The sequence below is a fragment of the Lottia gigantea genome (assembly GCF_000327385.1).
Source record: "Lottia gigantea unplaced genomic scaffold LOTGIsca_52, whole genome shotgun sequence".
Classification (NCBI taxonomy): Eukaryota; Metazoa; Mollusca; class Gastropoda; family Lottiidae; genus Lottia; species Lottia gigantea.
In genome coordinates, this window is record NW_008709781.1 from 1,254,676 (window position 1) to 1,275,040 (window position 20,365).

The following is a 20,365-nucleotide window of genomic DNA, read 5'->3' on the forward strand; positions in this document are numbered from 1 at the left end:
ATAGGCCTACTGTGTTAATTAAACCATACTTATACAATTAAACCATTCATCACCATTAGGCTCAAACAATTTAGTAGGAAAATTTTCGATGAGCCTGAGGAAATTTATTAACTGTTTCATAATTTTTACATTGGGCCGATTTTGCCTATAGGTTAATCCGACTCTGGTTGTTGTTCCTTTTGTATTTGCAGCCCATTGCGTTTTTGAATATCAGCCCATGCTCTAATAACCTAATAATTAATCAACGATGTATAATTGAGAATTTAACACTCTCAACCATAGTCACTGAACTATATTAATTAATGAGACATATTTACGTTTAGTTTCTCAATAACAAACGTTTATTCCTATTTTTTAAGGACACCATCAACCACATGACTGATCATGTGATCAAATATGGTGGAAATTGTTGGTAAGGCAATTCGAATGACGATATTTCAATGATTTTATTAAATATCTGGGTAATTTTACAATTATACATGATAAAAATCGAGAATATGCTACATTAGGTATATTTTCAGTTATCCGTTTAATGTCTAAGAACAAACTACTTGGTAAAAGTAAGCAATTGACTCCCAACAAGCCACACAAACAAGCATGATTTTTTTTATACTTTAACACGCCCCCTTTATGTTTTGTTTTATCCTGAGCAACAATGATATATGACTGGTCATTATGCAATTTCAAAAATAATTTTTCTGAACTAGAAGAATTATTTGACTTAAAGTGAAATATGACTATAGATCTAAATAAATGACTGTCCGTTTGCATTCTTCACTTTGGTGATACCATTTGATCAATATTTAACATGTAGACAATATCATATCTTGATCAGATAAGCCACAGTTGATATTAGTACTCCGAAGTTCTGACTAGACATAAGCTTAATGAAGGAATTGGGGATAATTGTAGGTGATATGAATGATGAATTACATACATGTATTGTTTTTTTACAGTTTTGATTGAATAGACCTGTTGAATCACAGTTTCAATGACCATAATGAGTAATCAGATATATAATGTACAGACAATACCTCCAGATCTACGTAGGGAGGAGACCATCCTGCAAATAGCAGATTCATTAGACTATCTAGATAAAGTAGCCAATGATATTTTCAAAAGAATTACCGCAAAAGTTGGTGACAACACTAGTCGACTACAAAAAGTTAATGATAGAGTTAGGCTGGCTGAGGCCAAGGTGAACAAATTAACTGGAAGTAACAAAGCTACTAAGGTTCATGCAAGTGCCAAGTATCCTATAGCTGAAACATTAGAAGAATATACAAGTACTTTTGGTAAAGGTGCTAATTTACGTGAACCCAAGCATCCTCACTATAGATTACAAAGTAAACATCAGAATGTGGATGACAGAGTTTTTCGTGATAAGTTACAGTATTATAATGTACATTTGAATGTTAAAAAACGTGCCCGAGATGGTAATAATATAGAAGAAGGATTAGGAGGGTTACCAAAAGGTCTACCATCTGTCAGTTCTTTATTATTATTCAATACATCAGAAAACCCGTGAGTAACATCTTTAAGTTCAGCAAGCATTTTTACAGCTTTCATCATTGTCATAAATCAGTTTCATTTTTAAAGATGAAGTTTCAACATCATTCTAAGCTTTTTGCTTTTGAATTTTTATAAGCTTACTGATAGTCATACTGGTACATCAGTTGTAGTTGTATGTATGCAATATGTAAGCTACTAAGAGTTTAGACATGTATTTAGACTATATTTATGGATTTATGATCCATTGATGGCATATTAGAAGCTAAAGATAAATAGGAAAATTTTTATGGATAAATATTTTTACAACAATTTAAAGAGGGTTCTCATTTTACATAATGTTATTTTGCTTTTTTTTTTTTATTTATTTTGAAATTGTGTGATTTTTCAGTTACAAGAAGTATGTAATGTTAGATCCATTAGGTGTTGTTACTAAAACACGATCAACATTGGAACACGACGAGGCAGGGCTTGCTGATGCTCCCAGCACTATTGCACAGAGTGAAGAAATGTTACAACTGAAAACTGAAAGTTATTCTTACATGCCAGATATTGGAGAGGTTCCCGAAATTGCTGTTCCAGATTTCTTACCAAATTTATTAGGTATATAAACAATAGTACACTATTTCTAATCATGTGCATATACTACATTTTAAGAAGTTTGATATTTAAATCAAATGATATAATATCATAATTTGTTGTTGGAGATTTTTTTGGAAAGAGGAGGGTATGCCCTTTGTCTCCTCAATAACAAAGCTCAGTATTTTCTTTATTCCATCATTCTAGCAATGGCTTAATTTTAGTGGCTTTCTGTTATTCATCAGTACAGTAACTGGTAATTTGTTTATGTCCTTTTAGGTGTTGCGGATGATTTGTCTTTTGGTGTTGATTTATTATCATCATCAATAGCACCATCAGTTAGAGCTACCAGCAACATGCCAGAACTACCTTCCATCTTACCGGAACCAGATGCCATTCCATCAGGACCTGCTGAATTACCAGGAGTTGTACTAGATGTATCAGGTGGACCCCCACCACCAGGGCCGCCTCCCCCTGGCCCCCCTCCACCTCCTCCACCATCAGGACCCCCTCCCCCACCCCCTCCTCCACCTGCTGAGGCACCTCCTCCCCCTCCTCCTGGACCACCTCCCTCCATTCAGATACAGGATGCTCCTCCAGAAGTCTCAGCTCCATCAGATGGAAGAGCAAGTCTTCTAGATTCCATTAGAAATGCTGGTGGTCTTAAGAAATTAAAGAGTGGTAAAGATAGAAAGATTGCCAGTAAAAAGAAGAAGAAAGAAGAGACTGAGTCTGGAGCATCCTCGGCCAGTGCAGGAGGTGGTGGTGATTTAATGAGTGATTTATTTTCTAAGTTGACTATGAGGAGAAAAGGAATATCTGGTACTGGAAAGCCAGAGAAATCTGAATCCTCAGTGACCAGTGGAGGGGGATCAGCAATGGATAAGATATCATCCATGATTCCTGCACCACCGGAACCATCAGAAGATGCCTCAGCTGGTGGTGATGATGATGACTGGGATTAAAGGCAACACTTTCAGTTAAACTCATACATTCTCAAATATACACTTGCTTCTTATTATTCACTTTACAACTGAGAGAACTTGATTCACTTGAATAAGACTGCATAAAGGTCCATCCAGGCCAGTTTCTACTCAATCTAATTAAACTTAGATTACAATCTCATATCTTTTATTGTTTTCTGATATTTTTTGATTGGTTAAAAATATCATCATTTAGACAGGCCTTTGGTAGAAAACTTGCCAACTTACACTTTACACTAAAAATATCAAAAGACAAAATAAGATACAAAAATATAATCTAATTTCAATGACATTGGTTTCTGCCTCTCTTCTATGATGATAGAGGCCTGAAAAATGAACTTTATCACTCTGGCTATTTTACCAGCTAATTAATGGTAAAGCAAATGAATAAATCAATCTATCCATTTTAAAGTAACTTATATAAAATATATGAATATAAATTATTGGACTATGTACTATTTTCACATATTTCTGATTGAACTGTTATTTTTGATGATATTTATGAAAGTTTTGCAGTTTTAATCAACATACATGCCTGTTAATTATGTGAAAGTTATTTGAATTAATTTATTGTGAGCACAGATCAAAGGTGATATAGTGAGTTCTAAATGATAACTATTCTGTCTGAAAAAAGGTGTTGTTATTGGTTCAAGAGTGGTTCAGCTTTAGGTATGCTGTATTTATAATATAATATAATATAATATGTGCTTAGGAGATTTTGACTTGATTTAATCATGGTTTGTCAGGACTTTCTTCTTGTGATTACTTGAAAGTTTCATGGCAACATTTGATATATTTTTTAACCTCTCTCAACATTTATTTTCAACAAATCAAATTAATTTTTTCAAAATGGTATATTTACGATCAGGATCACATGACACCATGTCATATTTACATTGCTTTTAATTCTATATTTATAAGATATCTAATTTGCAATAATAACTATAGAAATGAAAGGGCAATGGTATAGAGAGGTAGTTTGACACAAGTCCAACATAAGCCTTGGATCTTATGGTACTTTGCAAAAGGAACTGCAAAAACGTAAAAATTTGGTGCTAGAGACCTAGATAATAATAATCAGTTTTAATTGTAATATTATACTGGAGATATTTTGTTGAATTTATATTAAATATCAAATAATTTAGTTTTTATGACCATAATATGAAATTATTTTGCATCCTGCTTGTCTGTCTGTCTTGTTATGCAGTAAGAGATTTTATGTGAGCATGATTAAATTGGGTTTGTTTGAATTGACGAGATTTCAGATAGAATGGGTTGTGATGCAAGTGACTTTTTAGTAATTGCTCTATCTTTGTTACACACATAAAAATGTTTAAGAAAAAGGATCAGTTCAATATAAACTTTCATAAAAAGAGGACTTCCACAAATCCTTTGTTTAAATATTGATTATATATCCTAATTATATGTTGACATGGAAATTTCAGTCTTCCTCTGATTCTGGACTGATATAGTAGGGGATATATGAGATGCTAAGTTTTTTAAAAAATTTTAATCACAGAAATAATAACAGTATTTAGAGTACATACAATGGAAATACAAGTAATAATGCCCTGTCACAGCATTTTTGGAATGAAACCTGTAGGGTATACAACAAAAAGCACATATATTTGTTTTATGCATTATGCAAGACTTAGATGCAAAACCAAAGAATAAGAACATGATATCTGAAGGAAAATTCAATAACAACATTTCAAATGATAAAAAGTTATGAAATATAATGTAGATGAACTTTCATTCAAAGTCAAATAAAAAAAAAAGCAATGATATATGCACCAAAATGTTTTGACACATACTTTTCATAGTCTGACAGGGGAGACAAGATACTTATTGTTTTTATGTACAAAATGATGTAGTAAATTGTCAACATGCATACACTACAATATCTAACACTCAACAGAGGAAAGTTTAGATTAATTATCTTCTACATATAATTTATTACAGCAAATTCAAAAACATGCTACCCTAAAAAACCAATAAACATAACAAATGTCTTTAAACTGAATATCCCCCATTAAACGATGGAAAACTGAACTTTTGAAATCTGGATTTATCATTCATTACCTTTTTTGGGCATCTAATATATTTTCAAAAATTATAGTCAGAAATAATGCCCTGATTTCATCAATTTTAAACAAAATTTTATCATAAAATATTCAGATATTTTAATATTTTCTTTCTGATTATGCCTATTCACTTAAATGTGATAGATTGAGCAAGATAGGCCAACACCTACAAAAACAAACAAACAAGTAGAACTTGTAAAATATTCATTCTGGATCATCAGCCAGTTTATTATGGACTCTCATTAAACTTTTGAAATATTTGACAGTTTTAACACGTAATTCCAGTGTGGCATCCTCATCACAGATAAAAATAGTATGTGGATGTTGTTGGAAGGCAGAAACAGTCCACATGTGGTTAATACCCTCCTCTATAGCTTTATGTAAGGCAAAAGATTTATGAGCTCCTGTTATTAAAATCATCACCTGCAAAATAAAATATCATAAATTCTAGAAAACATGTGAATAAAAATAGTTTATTACACGCCTGATTCTCCGAACAAGATTTTCCTAATTAGGTTTGAAGAACACAAGTTATAAAGGCTTATCTGGTCAAAGGCTATGAATATTCCAAATAAAAATCTTTCGTTTGAAGAGCAAGGTAGAGCTTACTAAACTGCTATCACCTATTGGAGTGAGAACCTAACTTATAATGAAATTGTACAAACCTCATTGGCATCCATCACAGTGCCAACTCCAACAGTAAGAGCTTCATTAGGTACCTTCGTTACATCTCCACCAAAAAATCTAGCATTAGCTTCTATTGTATCTTGTGCTAATGTCTTAACTCTAGTTCTAGATACTAAACTAGATCCTGGTTCATTGAAAGCTATATGACCGTCTGGACCAATACCTTTAGAAAATATATTTACAACTTTAACAAACCATCATAATATGTCTTTTAATATCGGTATTCATCAGTGAGCATTTTTCAGGTGATACTAAATATGAATACTGATAAAATGTGTATGATTGCACAGAATTATGAAAACGTATGGACAGATGAAAAACAGCTGGGTTAAGTTTCATAAAAGAGAATGTTGTTCTGTTTCAGAATCCATAAAATTTTTACAATAGAATAACTACACCAAACCAATGAATGGTGAATAAGTTTATTAAACATGGAGATAGGAAAACTATGGTTTAATGGTTTATCTGTCTGACCATTTCAGAAACTGATAAAATATTTTATATATTGAACTTGAACAAATTGAGACTATCCTTTTTAAAAAACATTTAAAAATTCTTATACAAACCTCCAATGAATAATTCAATTCCACCAGCTTCTTTAATTAATCTTTCAAATTCATTACACTCAGCCACTAAATTAGCTGCAGTACCATCTAGAATATGGGCGTTTTTAGGGTCTATATCAATGTGTTTAAAGAAATTATTCCACATAAAAGAATGGTAACTTTCAGGATGGTCTCTTTCCAAACCTGGAATACAAATTAAAAACCTTTATAATCCATTATTTTGATAAGATAAGAGTAATTCTAAATAAGGAGAATATAATTTCTGATTAAATCCTAGCTATTTTAAACTTCACTTGCTGAAATTTCTTCATGAAAGAAAATTGCATGACAGGTGTCCCATTTTGTGAGTTAATTTGAGTCTTGAATATATGTAAATTCTTTCTGAGACAAAAGTATGATTAGTCAAAAAAAATGGTGCACATGTCACTTTAAGGTAGAAAGCACCTGATTCTGAGAAACAAATTCATTCCTTTATTTTTGGAAGTTTCTTTATTTCCTTATTGGACAAAATTGTTCTTTCTAAATCTGTACCTATCATAATTTCTATTTATTTATTTTTTGAAGTATCAGTACTTGAACAAATATAAAGCTACAATAATTTTTCTACTTACCTACATATTCATCCATATTAAAAGTTATGACATATTTAAATGATAATTTATCAGCTTTATGTAATTTGATTAATTCTTGATACATTCCTAAAGGTGTGCTACCTAAAAATAAAAAATAAAAATTTATTACAAACTATTTGGTAGTCAAAGATATAGAGAAAGCAGATATTTAGCCACCAGCAGGATTGAAGTATTTCAAACATTTAGAGTTAGCAACAATTAGAACAGTATTTTTTAACAGAGCTCATGAAGGTACAAATTTGAATTGTTGCCTAGTGGGCAATTAAATTGGATGTTGATGGATCAAAGGAAAGCTAGATCAATATTTCCCCTGCCTAAAATTTCTTGAAATTCTTGAACCGGAACATTTTTATACGTCCACACGTAAGTATGGGCGTATATTGTAGTTGCCCGTCGGTCTGTCCGTTCACATTTACCTCGTGCTCGCTTCACTCTACAGGCTACAATTCCCTATGGATTCTTTTGATCTTTTGTATTGTCAATATCATTATGAAGATGTGCACTATTGAATTTGGTGATGATCCGATGATTTTCTTTAGAGATATCGCATAAAACTCTGATATCGCATTTTTTCACTTTTTTGGCTAGTGCTCACTCTACAGGCTACGATATAGAGTTTGTTTTACAGTTCACATTTATCTCTTTATCAAGCTGCTGGTGGGTGTATTCACTTGCGAGACTTGCCGCAAGCCTATGTTTAATACTGTTGTACTTACATTAACCAATGCATAAGATATAATGCTCTATTTCCAAGAGTAAAATTTAATACTTAAATCTAATTATTGAGAAATAATAAACAATGCCCAGACCTTACATATTTGCACATTGAAGGTTAGAGGTCATGTCAAATGTTAGTAATGTGAAATGTTAGTAATCTCAATGTAAAGAGTTCGTAGAGGTTATCATAAGGACAAGTCAATTTATCTTTCAACTATTATTGATAGTATTACCAGGTCAGTGTAATAGTCAATTACTTTTTAAACAGATTTTATAACTAAACTCAGCCATTCTATTTAAAAAGACCAGGCTAAATATGAATCCACATGTTTATACCGTTTCTTGAATCAAAATACAATTTAGTCTTGACCACTATTTGAGTAGCTTTAATGCACTGGAATCTGTGCTCACCAAAGCAATAATACATGAATGCAACTTCGAGCTATATGTTATATCACACTGCATATAAATTAAAATGTCAACACTCATCATTATTCAATTTTCTTAATTCATCTCACCTGCAATCCACCTCAATAAAAGTCAAACTTTTCTCTGACATATTTGTGGGAGATGTGCATTCTATTACATTAGATAACAACATCTGGTTATAATAATTACAGAACAGCTGTTGATTTATCATTAATACACTATCTATGAATTGATTAATTATATTCTCTTTATTACTTTAAACAGCACAAAACAACATAATTGGTACATGCATGTAGTTACAACTTATTCAATAAGAACTAGATTGATAGAGGCATTAAGATGAAGCCAGATTACAGGATCAATCATTACCTCAATAGAGCTGTTTGATGAGATTTGGATTGTAGAATAAAATAGGCACTCTGTAAGAAACACTTATTAATTGGGCATAATAAAAAGTGACCAAACCTGTTGGTAGTCCAAGAGTAAAATATCTCTCCGGTCCAGGTTTAAAATCAATTATACGCCGTCTGACATATCTAGCTGCCCATTCTGATACATCTTTATACTTATCTAATATTACTAGCTTCATCTGCAAAAATACAAAATAAATAAGTTACATGTTTTTGGTTTTGTTTTTAATATTTCTAAATCACAAACCTATCAAAAAATCCACTTATGATAAGATTACCCTACCCATTAAAATTAATATATCTTAAATAATCTTTTCTGGTTTCCTAAACATTTTGCAGAACGTGTCTCAATATGCCTAGAGGACATATCTATAATAATAACTTTGTGATATTTTGGTTAAGGGAGAAACCTCTGACAAAACCTTAGCAAAACAATTTATCATTATCATAAAGTGTTTATGAGCCGATTTATCAGACAGGCTAATTTCCTGTATGACATAGAGCCTAAAAATGCTGTGTCCTTCATGCAATATATGTAATTCTTCACTAACATAGGCATATTGAAATGGTTAAAATCATAGATTGCTGCCAAAATACAGCTGGTATTTGGTGTAAACAAGTTGCATTGGAAAGACCTCTTTGAATTAAACATTGGGAAAATACACTATACAGCCTGTGTAGGGCCTATGAATAATACACACTAGAAAATAACTTGAAAACACTTGCCTTGTCACTTACTTTTATTTATAATCCTGCGTATCTTACGAGGTCAAGTGAATAACTACAGCGTGTAGCTTTGTACATTCAATTTAGATAAGAAACACAAAGGAAACACAGAGATACAACTTGCTATCAGCTGATTTCCTGCGCAATGTAAATACGACTGGATGATCATTGATTTTTACTTTATTATCAAGACTTTCATAAACATGCAAGGGAGCTAATTTTCCAGAAGACAGTTAGCTCCCTTTGACCAGGAAAGTTATACTACAATATGGTCCGTTGTAGATTTGTCAGAAATCTTCCGATGAGTTCCCTCCCTCCCCCTTAAATAAGTTCTGTATGGTGTCACTTGCCTAGCTTACCCCCACGGAATACTTGATGCCTCTCCGCGACCGGTCAACTCAGTATCCCTTTCGAAGAGTCCATGTAACTGATATCGTTTATTTGGTATAGCCTACCTATTATAATATGTAGTTCGATTTTATATGGCACAAGCTCAGAAAGAATTAATTTTGTGCATCAATTTTAGTTTGAAAGCTTTCGTAGTTTTAAATTATGCATACACCACACTTAGGCCTACTCTAATCCGACCTATCTAACCGTTCTTCGGACTGCAATTTTAGAGCCAGACATAAATGTATTTTTTGTTGGAGTTCCTCCGACCCACGGGTAGGGACAGATTTGTCGGGCAGACTAACTTCGAGTGATTAAAATGTAAAATCATTGAAACGTTGTGTAGGCTACCAAAACAAAATTCAAAGATTGATAATATTATGTAAACCAAAACTCACAAAATTAATGTTAAATTTTATCACTAACCTTATCCTTCTTTTCTAACCCTACTTTACTCATTTTCTAATACAATGACGATATGCATACAATTGGCTAGGCCTATATCGCTATAAGGATATAAAACACTCGATTGGCTCAAATTTCAACAAGCGTGTTATAGAGGTACACATAGGCATTTACTTGAGTGCACAAATCTGCATAATCATCAGAGATGCATTAGATTTTGGGTACCTTTTGCAATGATAATGGTTCTTTGGTTCAACCAGGACTGTTTTAGACGAATATTTTGAAATGTACATGTAGTTAAATATGTTTCGGCTACTTAGATAATACTTTTCAGGAAAAGATAAATATTTCTTAAGAGGGAAGACAAGAAAATGTTATAAATGAAACAAAGAAAATATTGGCTATATATGGACATAAAGCATCCAATTAGATACATCTGTAAAATATAATTAGAAACCAGCAGCCGAATTTGATTGAAATTGGAAGAGTAGCCTAGGCTTTTCATTTATTACAACCATGGTTATTCAATTCAGTGTGTGGCGAAAAGTAAATATTGATTTACGGTTAAGATATAGGGTCAACTTGCTCTTCAAATGTTTTCGAGTTTTTTTACTGTGTGATATTTTTCCTATAGGGTCATGGGTTATAAACAGAAAACAGCCACTATCTTTTTATCTAATTCTATATATTTCAAAAGCCTGGTTTAACACAACCATTGACGTAGACATACAGTCCAAAGTATTATCCTGAAATACGGATTGTTTTTGCCAATTTAAATAATTAGCCTACTGATGTTCTAAAAAATGTAAGCAGAACCTGTCTTCCGTATGCCTACCATTGTTACAAGAGTCAAAATAATCAAGGAACCAGTTTGACTGAAAAGCAAAGTAGCATATCAACATATTTCAGAAAAAAAATCATTTGGCTTGCCATATTTTCACAAATGAATGAATAGTATCACTTCCCGAAAAACGATTCTGTGCTCATGTAGAACAGAAAACGTTTTACTACAGACTGAACAGATTTCTTCAGATTAATAGTGTTTCGTATTGCCTTTTGATATTGTACTTGTACTAATTAAATCCAATTGTATATATTGCAAATTTAATCTTTATTACTTTAAGATAATAGATACATAATATGGGAAATTTATGTTTTTTTCTTTTGACCATTGCCAGTGAATTTAAAGGAGAGTTCTTGCTATGCCATCTGTCAGGATTGTTCAACAACGGATCTCTACGGTTTCAGATTAGAAATGATACAGACTATTTGTACGCAGCTTGTAAATAAACCGGCATGGCTGTGCGGCTTAGCAGACAGATTTTTCAAAAAGTTATTTATCGGTGTACAGCCAATAATCATTCACCAGTTTTCAAGTCATTTGTTAAAGCGACTACTAAAAGACAGAATGTTAGATTTAGCAGTTCTGGAACGTCTGTCTCGACTCTATCGTTCAACAGAAATAAGAAATTATGGGGCCAGTTGATCGCATCAGGTGGAATATTCTCGGCTACTTTCGGTTTAGTTTTTATAAGAAAAGCTGAATGTCAAGTTGATGAACGGAGTAAGTAGACTACCTTTCTAGTTTCTTGCCATATTATTTTTTTTTCTTTTTATGTCTCTGATACTATATTTATAATATACTTCAAATAGTCATAGGGCTCTGAATGCAATCACACTTTCTGTTTCACCATCCATGGCCGTCAGTAATTGAGTCAAAAGTCATGACAATGCCAATAGTAGAAGCATGATTATATAATCTCTTCTCTATGTTGAACAATTGGGAAATATATTTGAAAAGCCTTATATTTTACCTTAAAAAAACATTGAGCATTGAAATGAATATAGTTATTAATTATGACAGATAATCAACTTCTAGCTGCTATTAAAGATGGGAATAATCGAGAAGTTAAAAGGTAAGCTAATCTTTCAATGTCAAATAGTAGATCTTTGACTATTAAGATTTTAAAAATGAATTGTATTAAAATTCAAAAGATTTGTCCAAAAATATTTTAATTAAATGATGAACTGTACCTAATTACTTTTTGTCCCATACAATTTCCTTTACACTTATAAAACATTTATTATAGATAAATATGTTTCAGGTTATTGAAAGGTGGTGTATCACCTAATTGTAGACATGTTTTAGGTTGGACAGCGTTACAACAGGCAGCAGTCAATAGAAATCTTGAGTGAGTAAACTGTTTATCTATCATATCCTCACCAATAGATATCTGCCTCTGTATAACACGATTGCAAATGAGCCAAAAAAGAAAAAAAATGGCAAGACAATTAAGAGTCAATATGATAATACTATTATGCAATGCATTAGGCACAGGCCAACACCAGAATATAGTTTTAAAGAAAATAAAGGAATAAGAAAGAAAAAGAAATTCTATTTTCTTTTGGTTAATTTTGTATTTCATTGAATTTGTGCCAATACCTGTATATAAACATATCAGATATGAGAATTCAGAGTTTGATTCTGGATGATATACATCTATATTTCGAATTATAGAGTGGTAAAGTTTTTATTAGAAGTTGGAGCTGATCCTAATCTAGGAGATGAATTTGTAAATGTTAATATCACATCTAGGGAGAAACGACTCAACACTTTACAAGGTGTGTATATTGTGGAAATAGTTACATTGTTTCATATTTATATTTCTTATTTCAAGCTATGTAAATTCAAAGCACTGAGTACTGGAACAGGTGTTTTCAGCTAGGTAGGGCATGCACAGCCTTGGTATTGGCTGAAAATTGCATGGGGGAATTTGACTAGCTGTTATGATAAGGTTGGCCATTGGTGCAAATTTGACTGTAATAGATGTTAGATGACAAAAATCATCATTGTTTTCTTTGGATCTTTTTGTAGTTTTTACCATCATATTGACCTCATAGCCAATATCTTCATTAATTGCTATTTACAGTGTTGATGGCCAGAGAAGAAGATTTTTGTGATAGACTAAATAATGCTGCTAATTTTAAAGACTGTACAGCTCTACATTATGCTGTGCTGGTTGATGATAGAAATATAGTGGAAACATTACTTCAAGCTGGTATGAGCATTTGAATTAAAAGGGGTTGTAAAGGAGTTTTCTATTCCAATATTCTATCAGATTTCTGTAGTTCCTGCAATTCCACTAAAACTAGGTGTTTGATGCTGTCACCAATCGCGAAGGACCTTATGTGATACAAGCGTATTATGTGATTATCGATGTCATCAAATACTTAGTTTTAGTGTAATTGCAGGAACCACACAAAAAAAGAATGGTGCAATAGTGATATCAGTGCTCCGAATACACTTAACAAAATTAGAAAACCTGTTTACAATCTCTTTAAGGGTAGATTTCCTCAAAGCAAATCATAATTATCCTAAATTTAAAACCATGATTTATTTATTGTAAGATATTTTGAAAACTGCATATGAAAATTTTCAAATGCAAAAAACATTTGTCACAGAATGAATTTAGATCGATAGATTGGCATGTAAGGTTGGTTAATTTTACATTTGAAATAAACTTCCTTTCAGAAATTATACAGGAAAATAATTTTCACTTTCAACTGAAAATTTCCCTGTGTAAAATCTCATTGTTTAATTAGAGCCCATTAAAAAATTGTATCCTTTTCACCCATAGTTCATCAATTACGTTTCAGGTGCTGACCCAACAAAAGAAAATGCATTAGGACATACACCTATAATGTATGTTAGATCTAATACAATGAGAGATTTATTACAAAACAGAGAGAAAGAGGTAGATCTTATTTGGTTAAGAGCGTGTTTGCACTTTTTATACGCCCACATCTCTCTATGTGGACGTAAATTGTCGGCACCCCTGTCCATCAACATTTGCTTGTAAACGCTCTAAAACTAGATTTTTTGATGGAATCAAATGAAATTTGGTATGTGTATACATATTCATAAAACAAAGATCAAGTTTGAATTAGAGATATTTTTGACCATCAGAAGCAGGGTTATTGCCCTTGCCCCAAAATCTTGAATATGCTATTACTCTCTTAGTTTTCAACCGATTTTGATGAAACTTAAAATGGATGTTATTGTACCTAAATCTAAAGGTTTGAGAAAGATTAGTTTACTTCTGATTAAATTTAAGGCTTTTTCAAGATTTAGGCCTCTTACGTCAGTTTTGAGGAGTTATCGCCCTTTAACCTCTATACAGTAAGTGCTTCTATCAACATCAATTGCTCGTAAACACTCTAAAAACTAGAGTGTTTGAAGGAATCAATTGAAATTCGGTATGTGCATACATATGCATGAAACGTCCGTCCGTCCGTTTGTAGTAAACGCTCTAAAAACTAGATTTTTTGATGGAATCAAATGAAATTCAGTATGTGTATACATATTCTTAAAACAAAGATCAAGTTCCAATTTGAACTATTTTCGACAGTTAGAAGCAGAGTTATTGCCCTTGCCCCATAATCTTGAATATTTACCATCCGCATGCCGTGGTGGGCATATATGGCTGTGGTCCACTATCTTATATATTAGTATGTCAATAAAAATGAGAAAATACAGGCACAGCAGATATCTGAAATATATTTGAAAGAAAGAAATAAACATTCACAAAAGAATCTTTCTACTAGCTGGCCTTTGGCATTGATCTTTCTCTGATTATCCATATCCATTTAGAGCTTGGTCACTCAACAACCTAGAACCCCCAGTCACCATGTGTTTGACGTAACCAAGCAAATGAGATCATGTGAAGAACCAAAAGTATAATCGGCTGTGCGACAGAATGGTGCAAATTGAAAAGTTTAAGTCACTAATACACATACAAAGGTTATTAAACATCTTTTAAATTCATGTTTAGCCTTGATCAATTGTATTCTAACTTTATTTAGTTTCAAGAAAAGAAATTAGAACGTGAAGCTGAAGAAAGAAGAAAATATCCGTTAGAAAATAGACTAAAGGAATTTATTATTGGACAAGAAGGTGCTATCAATATGGTAGCTTCAGGTTTGTTTGTCTAATCTAATGATGTAGGTAGATTCCAAGGTACGATTCAAAACAAAAACACATGCAGTCCACTTTATATTTAGTTTGTTTATGTAATTTACTTAGTGAACATGATATAAGTTTTGCTTCAAATTATCACCTTTCAGAATTAAAAATAATTTTTGATAGATCTGCAGTTAAATCAAGTGGTGTCAATAAAATATCAGTATCTCTTGAAATATATAGGTCGGTCAAAAACAGTTATATTTTACTATGAAGTATCATGTGTTTGAAAGTGAAGCTATTTGAATACAGTAGTAGTAGATATATTATTTATACGATTTCCTACCTTATTTCAGCTATTCGACGTAAAGAGAATGGCTGGTATGATGAAGATCATCCACTAGTATTTCTCTTCCTAGGTTCTTCTGGTATAGGTATGTTTGGGACCAAATTTATATATATTATTCCGATCTTAGTTAGGTTTAGATGGTTAAAGTGGTATTGACAATAATAAATGCCTGTCTGAATAGATTCACTTAATGATAATAATCCTGTTTATTTTGTATTTTAAAAGTAAGGTAGAAGCTGTATTAAAGATTCAGGTTATAAATGAATTCTTTGATATTTTGTTGTAGGTAAAACTGAATTAGCTAAACAAGTGGCTAAATATCTTCATAAAGATATACGTAAAGTGAGTGTATTAAATATTCATTATGTTTTTATATACATTTATGCTTATAGTAGATAGTATTACAGATTTAAAAAATAGTTTATGATTAAATAGTAGTTGTAGTGTATGTTGAGCAACTATGTGGCACCAGGCAGGAAATGCTTAATCTTCTTGACACCTGATACCACTTTTCATTATCAGATGCTTGCTTGCAGCTAACAGTGTTTTTCCATCGTGTTCGGGTTTTGTTTTGCGGTTCAGATTGTTAGTACTTGGTGTATATCTATAGTAATGTTTGAAGCTCAATTGCCATTTGTTCTGCCCCTGAACAAAATGAATTCAGAAGCACACCCTAATGCATACATCTTGTTTTTATTTCAACAGGGTTTTATACGCATTGATATGTCTGAATACCAAGAGAGACATGAAGTAGCCAAATTTATTGGTTCACCACCTGGTTATGTAGGTCATGAAGAAGGGGGACAACTGACAAAAAAATTAAAAGAATGTCCAACTGCTGTGGTATTATTTGATGAAGTAGATAAAGCACATCCTGATGTTCTAACTATTATGTTACAGTTATTTGATGAGGTATTTTATTTATATTCAAATTCAATCCTATTCATCTTCAATTAAAAAAAATTAAAGCTCTAAATTTTGTTTGGTTTATTTTCTGTTGTTACTTAACTTATCCTGGAAGTATTAGAGCACATGATTTATAAAAGCATAGATACTGATATTTTCATGCTATCTTATATTTTGAGAACTTTATAAAGGTGCAAATAGATGAGGTGTCTAGTGCAGTGTACAGGGGAAAACAAAAGAAGAGAAAACTTGATTTATAAGTCTGGACACTATGAAAGCATGATTCAACAATACCTCATAGTAAGCTGCATGTCTCATCTATTCCCACTTGTTGCTGTAATAGAACTCTTTTATTTGAATGTAACAAAGTTTGACTGTTATTAATTCTACAGGGTAGACTAACTGATGGTAAAGGGAATACTATAGAATGTAAAGATGCTATATTTATTATGACTTCTAACCTAGCCAGTGAAGAAATAGCACAACATGCTTTGGATTTACGTGAAGAATCAAAACTAGCAAACAAACAAAAATCTACAGGAGTTGGTAAGGTTTAGTTGTTAATGGTTTGGAAAAATTCAAAATTAAACGTTTGATATGATTATTGATGATAATATACCCATTATATACCCAGCATTTAAAAAGTTCTATAAAAGGTTTATGTCATATGTTCTCTTTCAGATAATACTGAGTTACTTGAAATGGTGACTATATCTAGAAATTTTAAAGATTTTGTTGTTAGACCCATTTTAAAGGTAGGCAGCATTTCATTTCTAACTAACATATAATTTATAGAGCCAAGAAGGATAAAATGGTCTAATTTTTCAGTGCATGGGTGGATAGGGCTTCATTGTTGTTAGTTGTTGTACACCAGAATAAATATTTGACATTATTATATTAGTCATTCAGATCTTTTTCTGTATTCTTAAGTATTTAAGTCGAATCATAACTGCAGATTATGAACGATGGAATAACTATATCCATTTCATTGATTTTGTTGTTCATTGATGTCCAGTTGACTGTAGCACTTACAGAATCTAGAAGTTTGAGAGTGATGGTTTCACAGGCTTATCATTCAAAAAACACATAACAGTCCTATATTAAAAGAGGGGTTCTTGAACAATGAGATGTTTTAAATGGAAGTTTTCTCTTTTTTCCAGAGAAATTTTCGAAGAGATGAGTTTTTAGGAAGAATAAATGAAATTGTATATTTTTTACCATTTTCAAGATCTGAACTTAGTAAACTTGTTACAAAAGAACTTGAATTCTGGGCCAAAAGGGTAAGAATACTGAATTTCATATCGAAATAAAGGAGACTGTTATACAAGCTGTATGAAATATTCAGTGGGATTTCATTCCACAATAAATATATTGTAGGTTTCAGTCTGACAATTTACATGTTTAACATTTTGATCATCAATTTTTTTTGTAATTTGTCCAATTTACTTAAACATAAAAGTATTTAGAATAGTCTTTTCCACTTAACTAGAAAAGCTTTCAAACTATAGTAAGCCTAATAAGCCTGGAATCTTAATTGATAAACATCTGAATATCCAAGATAAAAGTATCCAAACAGACTTCCCAAATAGTTTACATCAAAAAGTAGTATGGACAGCATAATATGAGCTATTGCATTGTATCTTTTTCTTGACTCAGTTGTCTTGCTATGCCCCTACCAAGTCCAATGATTCAAAACCCCCTTAGCCAATCCAGCTATCTTGATAATTGCTTTAGATGATTTGTCAATCAATTCTATACATTATTGTTCTGTATTTTGACATGTAGGCTGCTAATAAACACAGTATAGAATTAATGTGGGATCATCATGTAGTAGATGTATTAGCTGATGGTTATGATGTACATTATGGAGCTAGATCAATTAAACATGAGGTATATATATATTTCTCTTATTTTAATCTCGTAGGTTCTAGCAACCATGCTTAGATACTTTTTATAAAGAATTGCACTTTGCATTGGAACCTAGTTTTGGATTGGATTTTGGTCTGTTGGTGGCACCAGACATGGTCTTCAAAAAATGGTTATTTTTGCCTTAGACGCCAGTGCACAAAACCTAGGTTTTCAGATTAATTCCATTTGGCATCGACATGTCGGTCTGTTGGTCCACAATTGGCTTGTGAACGTAATAGAGACTACAGTTTTTTTCTGATTTTATTGTAATTTGGTATAATCATTTATGAGATGAGATCTTGGACAAATTTGAAGTTGACGTTCTTTGACTAAGGAAACCGCATCCAAATTTGTTAGTGAACACAATAGAGACATCTGTTTTCATCCAATTTAAATGAAATTTAGTGTGATCATCTATAATGATGAGATCTTTGACAAGTTAAAATTTGACGATCTTTCGATGAACTGTTTTTTAGTTATTGCCCTTGAATTAGGTAAACATGCTTCAAAATTTGTTTGTGAACACAACAGAGAGTACAGTTTTCATCCAATTTAAATGAAATTTGGTGTGATCATTTATAATTATGAGATTTTGGACAAGTTTGAATTTGGCGATCTTTCGATAAATGGTTTATTAGTTATTGCCCTTGACCTAGGAAATAACACATCAAAATTTGTTTATAAACATGATAGAGACTACAGATTTCATTTGATTTAATTTTGTGTGTTTGATTAAATCAACAATATCTAGCACAAATTAGATTTTTGGTATGATTTGACGCAGATTGGTGACCCCCCTTGATATACTGAAAAGTTATCAGGGAAGTGGGCATATCTTGCTAGGCAACCACGATTTGTTCATTTTGAAACTTTGCCATTAGGTAAAACATTGTTTTTCATTTCCAGCACTAAACTAATCTACCATGCTGGAATAATTACATTTCCATCTGTGTACAGTGCTATTAGCTTTTTTAAAGTTTTTTGTTTTTTTCTTCAGGTTGAAAGACAAGTAGTGACACAATTAGCCATGGCACATGAACAACAAATGATATCAAAAGGTGCTTCAATAAGAATAGTTGTACCAAACTATAGTGATTTAACTAAAGGGAAAAATATTTCTGGAATGGAACCAAATAATCGTGTTATTAAACTGCAAATTAAAAGACAAGGTGCTAAGGAATTTACAGACTTGAAATTTAAAAGTTCTGCAAATGCATTCAGTGTTAATGATTCTTTTGGGTCATGATAAAGTTTACTGTTATTTATATAAATAGTAAAAGGTTGATAATGTGGTAATTGGTTAATATGGGCCAGAGAGCCATTGAAAAATTCAAATATAATTTCTCACTGTTTGATCTTGCATCTTAAAGAGAGACTGAGTACATCATATTTTACAATTGGTGTAATGGTGATTTTTTTTGCATGTTGCTTCTAGATTGGTTGTCTTTGTATGTGCTTGGTCGATTAATTTCTTGTACAATATCTTTTAAGTTCACAAGCATTCCCAATTTTGTTAAAATCTAATCTAATCTAATCTAATCATAGACAATTATAGTGGAAATGAAGTCTGTAATGTACAGTCGTTCTGAAATAAATACTATCAGTCTACAATCATAAAGTCTTTTATCTTTAAACAATACAATATATATTAAATACTGTTATACACTTTTATAACAAATAGCAATTAGGCAGTTATATGACAATTAATGGGTTTTTTAAATGTCGATGTTACTGAAATAAGGCCAATTGGAAGTAGATTCATAATCACACAACACAGAATTCTAAGATCACAGGACATAACTCATTAGCACACACAGTCACAATATGTCGTATGGTCTCAAACAATTTTGAAGGAAAGAGATTTCAAAGAAAAAATGGCTGAAACGTTAAGGCTAAATTCACTGATGTCTATATAATTTGGGCTGATATGACAACAAGAATTGAGAAACAAAATGAAATAGGTCAGGGTTCTTTTGTGTTCACAAATATGTCATCTTGCCTGGCAAGCTATCTTTCAATTTCCAACTGTCAAAAACAAATAATAGTACCCATTAAAGGTATAGAATCACCAAGTCAAGATGTTCCTGAAAAAGGTGATTTTGTTGACTTAGTAGAGTTGCATTAG

At 31.9% G+C, this 20,365-nt stretch overlaps 3 protein-coding genes across 3 annotated transcripts; 2 read left to right on the forward strand and 1 right to left on the reverse strand.

Annotated features, from left to right (window-relative positions):
* Positions 1-403: 403 nt before the first annotated feature.
* LOTGIDRAFT_234518 (hypothetical protein) lies at positions 404-3,053 on the forward strand (the record flags this gene model as incomplete). Its single annotated transcript, XM_009062619.1, has 5 exons — positions 404-461; positions 957-1,524; positions 1,901-2,112; positions 2,368-2,391; positions 2,479-3,053. The coding sequence occupies exons 2-5, from the start codon at positions 992-994 to the stop codon at positions 3,051-3,053; spliced, it is 1,344 nt and encodes a 447-aa protein (XP_009060867.1). The 5' UTR covers positions 404-461; positions 957-991.
* Positions 3,054-4,563: 1,510 nt separating this feature from the next.
* On the reverse strand, positions 4,564-9,461 carry LOTGIDRAFT_193331 (hypothetical protein). The gene is made up of 6 exons (XM_009062620.1): positions 9,323-9,461; positions 8,652-8,775; positions 7,020-7,121; positions 6,409-6,591; positions 5,821-6,005; positions 4,564-5,578 (listed from the first exon to the last, which is right to left on the reverse strand). Exons 2-6 carry the CDS (start codon positions 8,773-8,775, stop codon positions 5,360-5,362), a joined length of 813 nt encoding a protein of 270 aa, XP_009060868.1. The 5' UTR covers positions 9,323-9,461; the 3' UTR covers positions 4,564-5,359.
* A 1,952-nt stretch (positions 9,462-11,413) lies between these two features.
* LOTGIDRAFT_234520 (hypothetical protein) lies at positions 11,414-19,486 on the forward strand (the record flags this gene model as incomplete). Its single annotated transcript, XM_009062621.1, has 15 exons — positions 11,414-11,681; positions 11,982-12,033; positions 12,223-12,309; positions 12,636-12,739; positions 13,048-13,176; positions 13,775-13,872; positions 14,981-15,095; positions 15,434-15,511; positions 15,713-15,768; positions 16,132-16,338; positions 16,725-16,878; positions 17,014-17,087; positions 17,493-17,612; positions 18,118-18,222; positions 19,238-19,486. The coding sequence occupies 15 exons, from the start codon at positions 11,414-11,416 to the stop codon at positions 19,484-19,486; spliced, it is 1,896 nt and encodes a 631-aa protein (XP_009060869.1).
* Positions 19,487-20,365: the final 879 nt, after the last annotated feature.

Bases quoted from the DNA above. Each gene is read 5' to 3' on its own strand.
- LOTGIDRAFT_193331 (XM_009062620.1), bottom strand. From the start codon at position 8,775: ATGAAGCTAGTAATATTAGATAAGTATAAAGATGTATCAGAATGGGCA. The intron at 6,006-6,408 runs GTTTGTATAAGA...TATTTTCTAAAG, and splicing joins AATTGAATTATTCATTGGAG to GTATTGGTCCAGACGGTCAT. The intron at 5,579-5,820 runs GTTTGTACAATT...TTTATTTTGCAG, and splicing joins CTGTGATGGATGCCAATGAG to GTGATGATTTTAATAACAGG.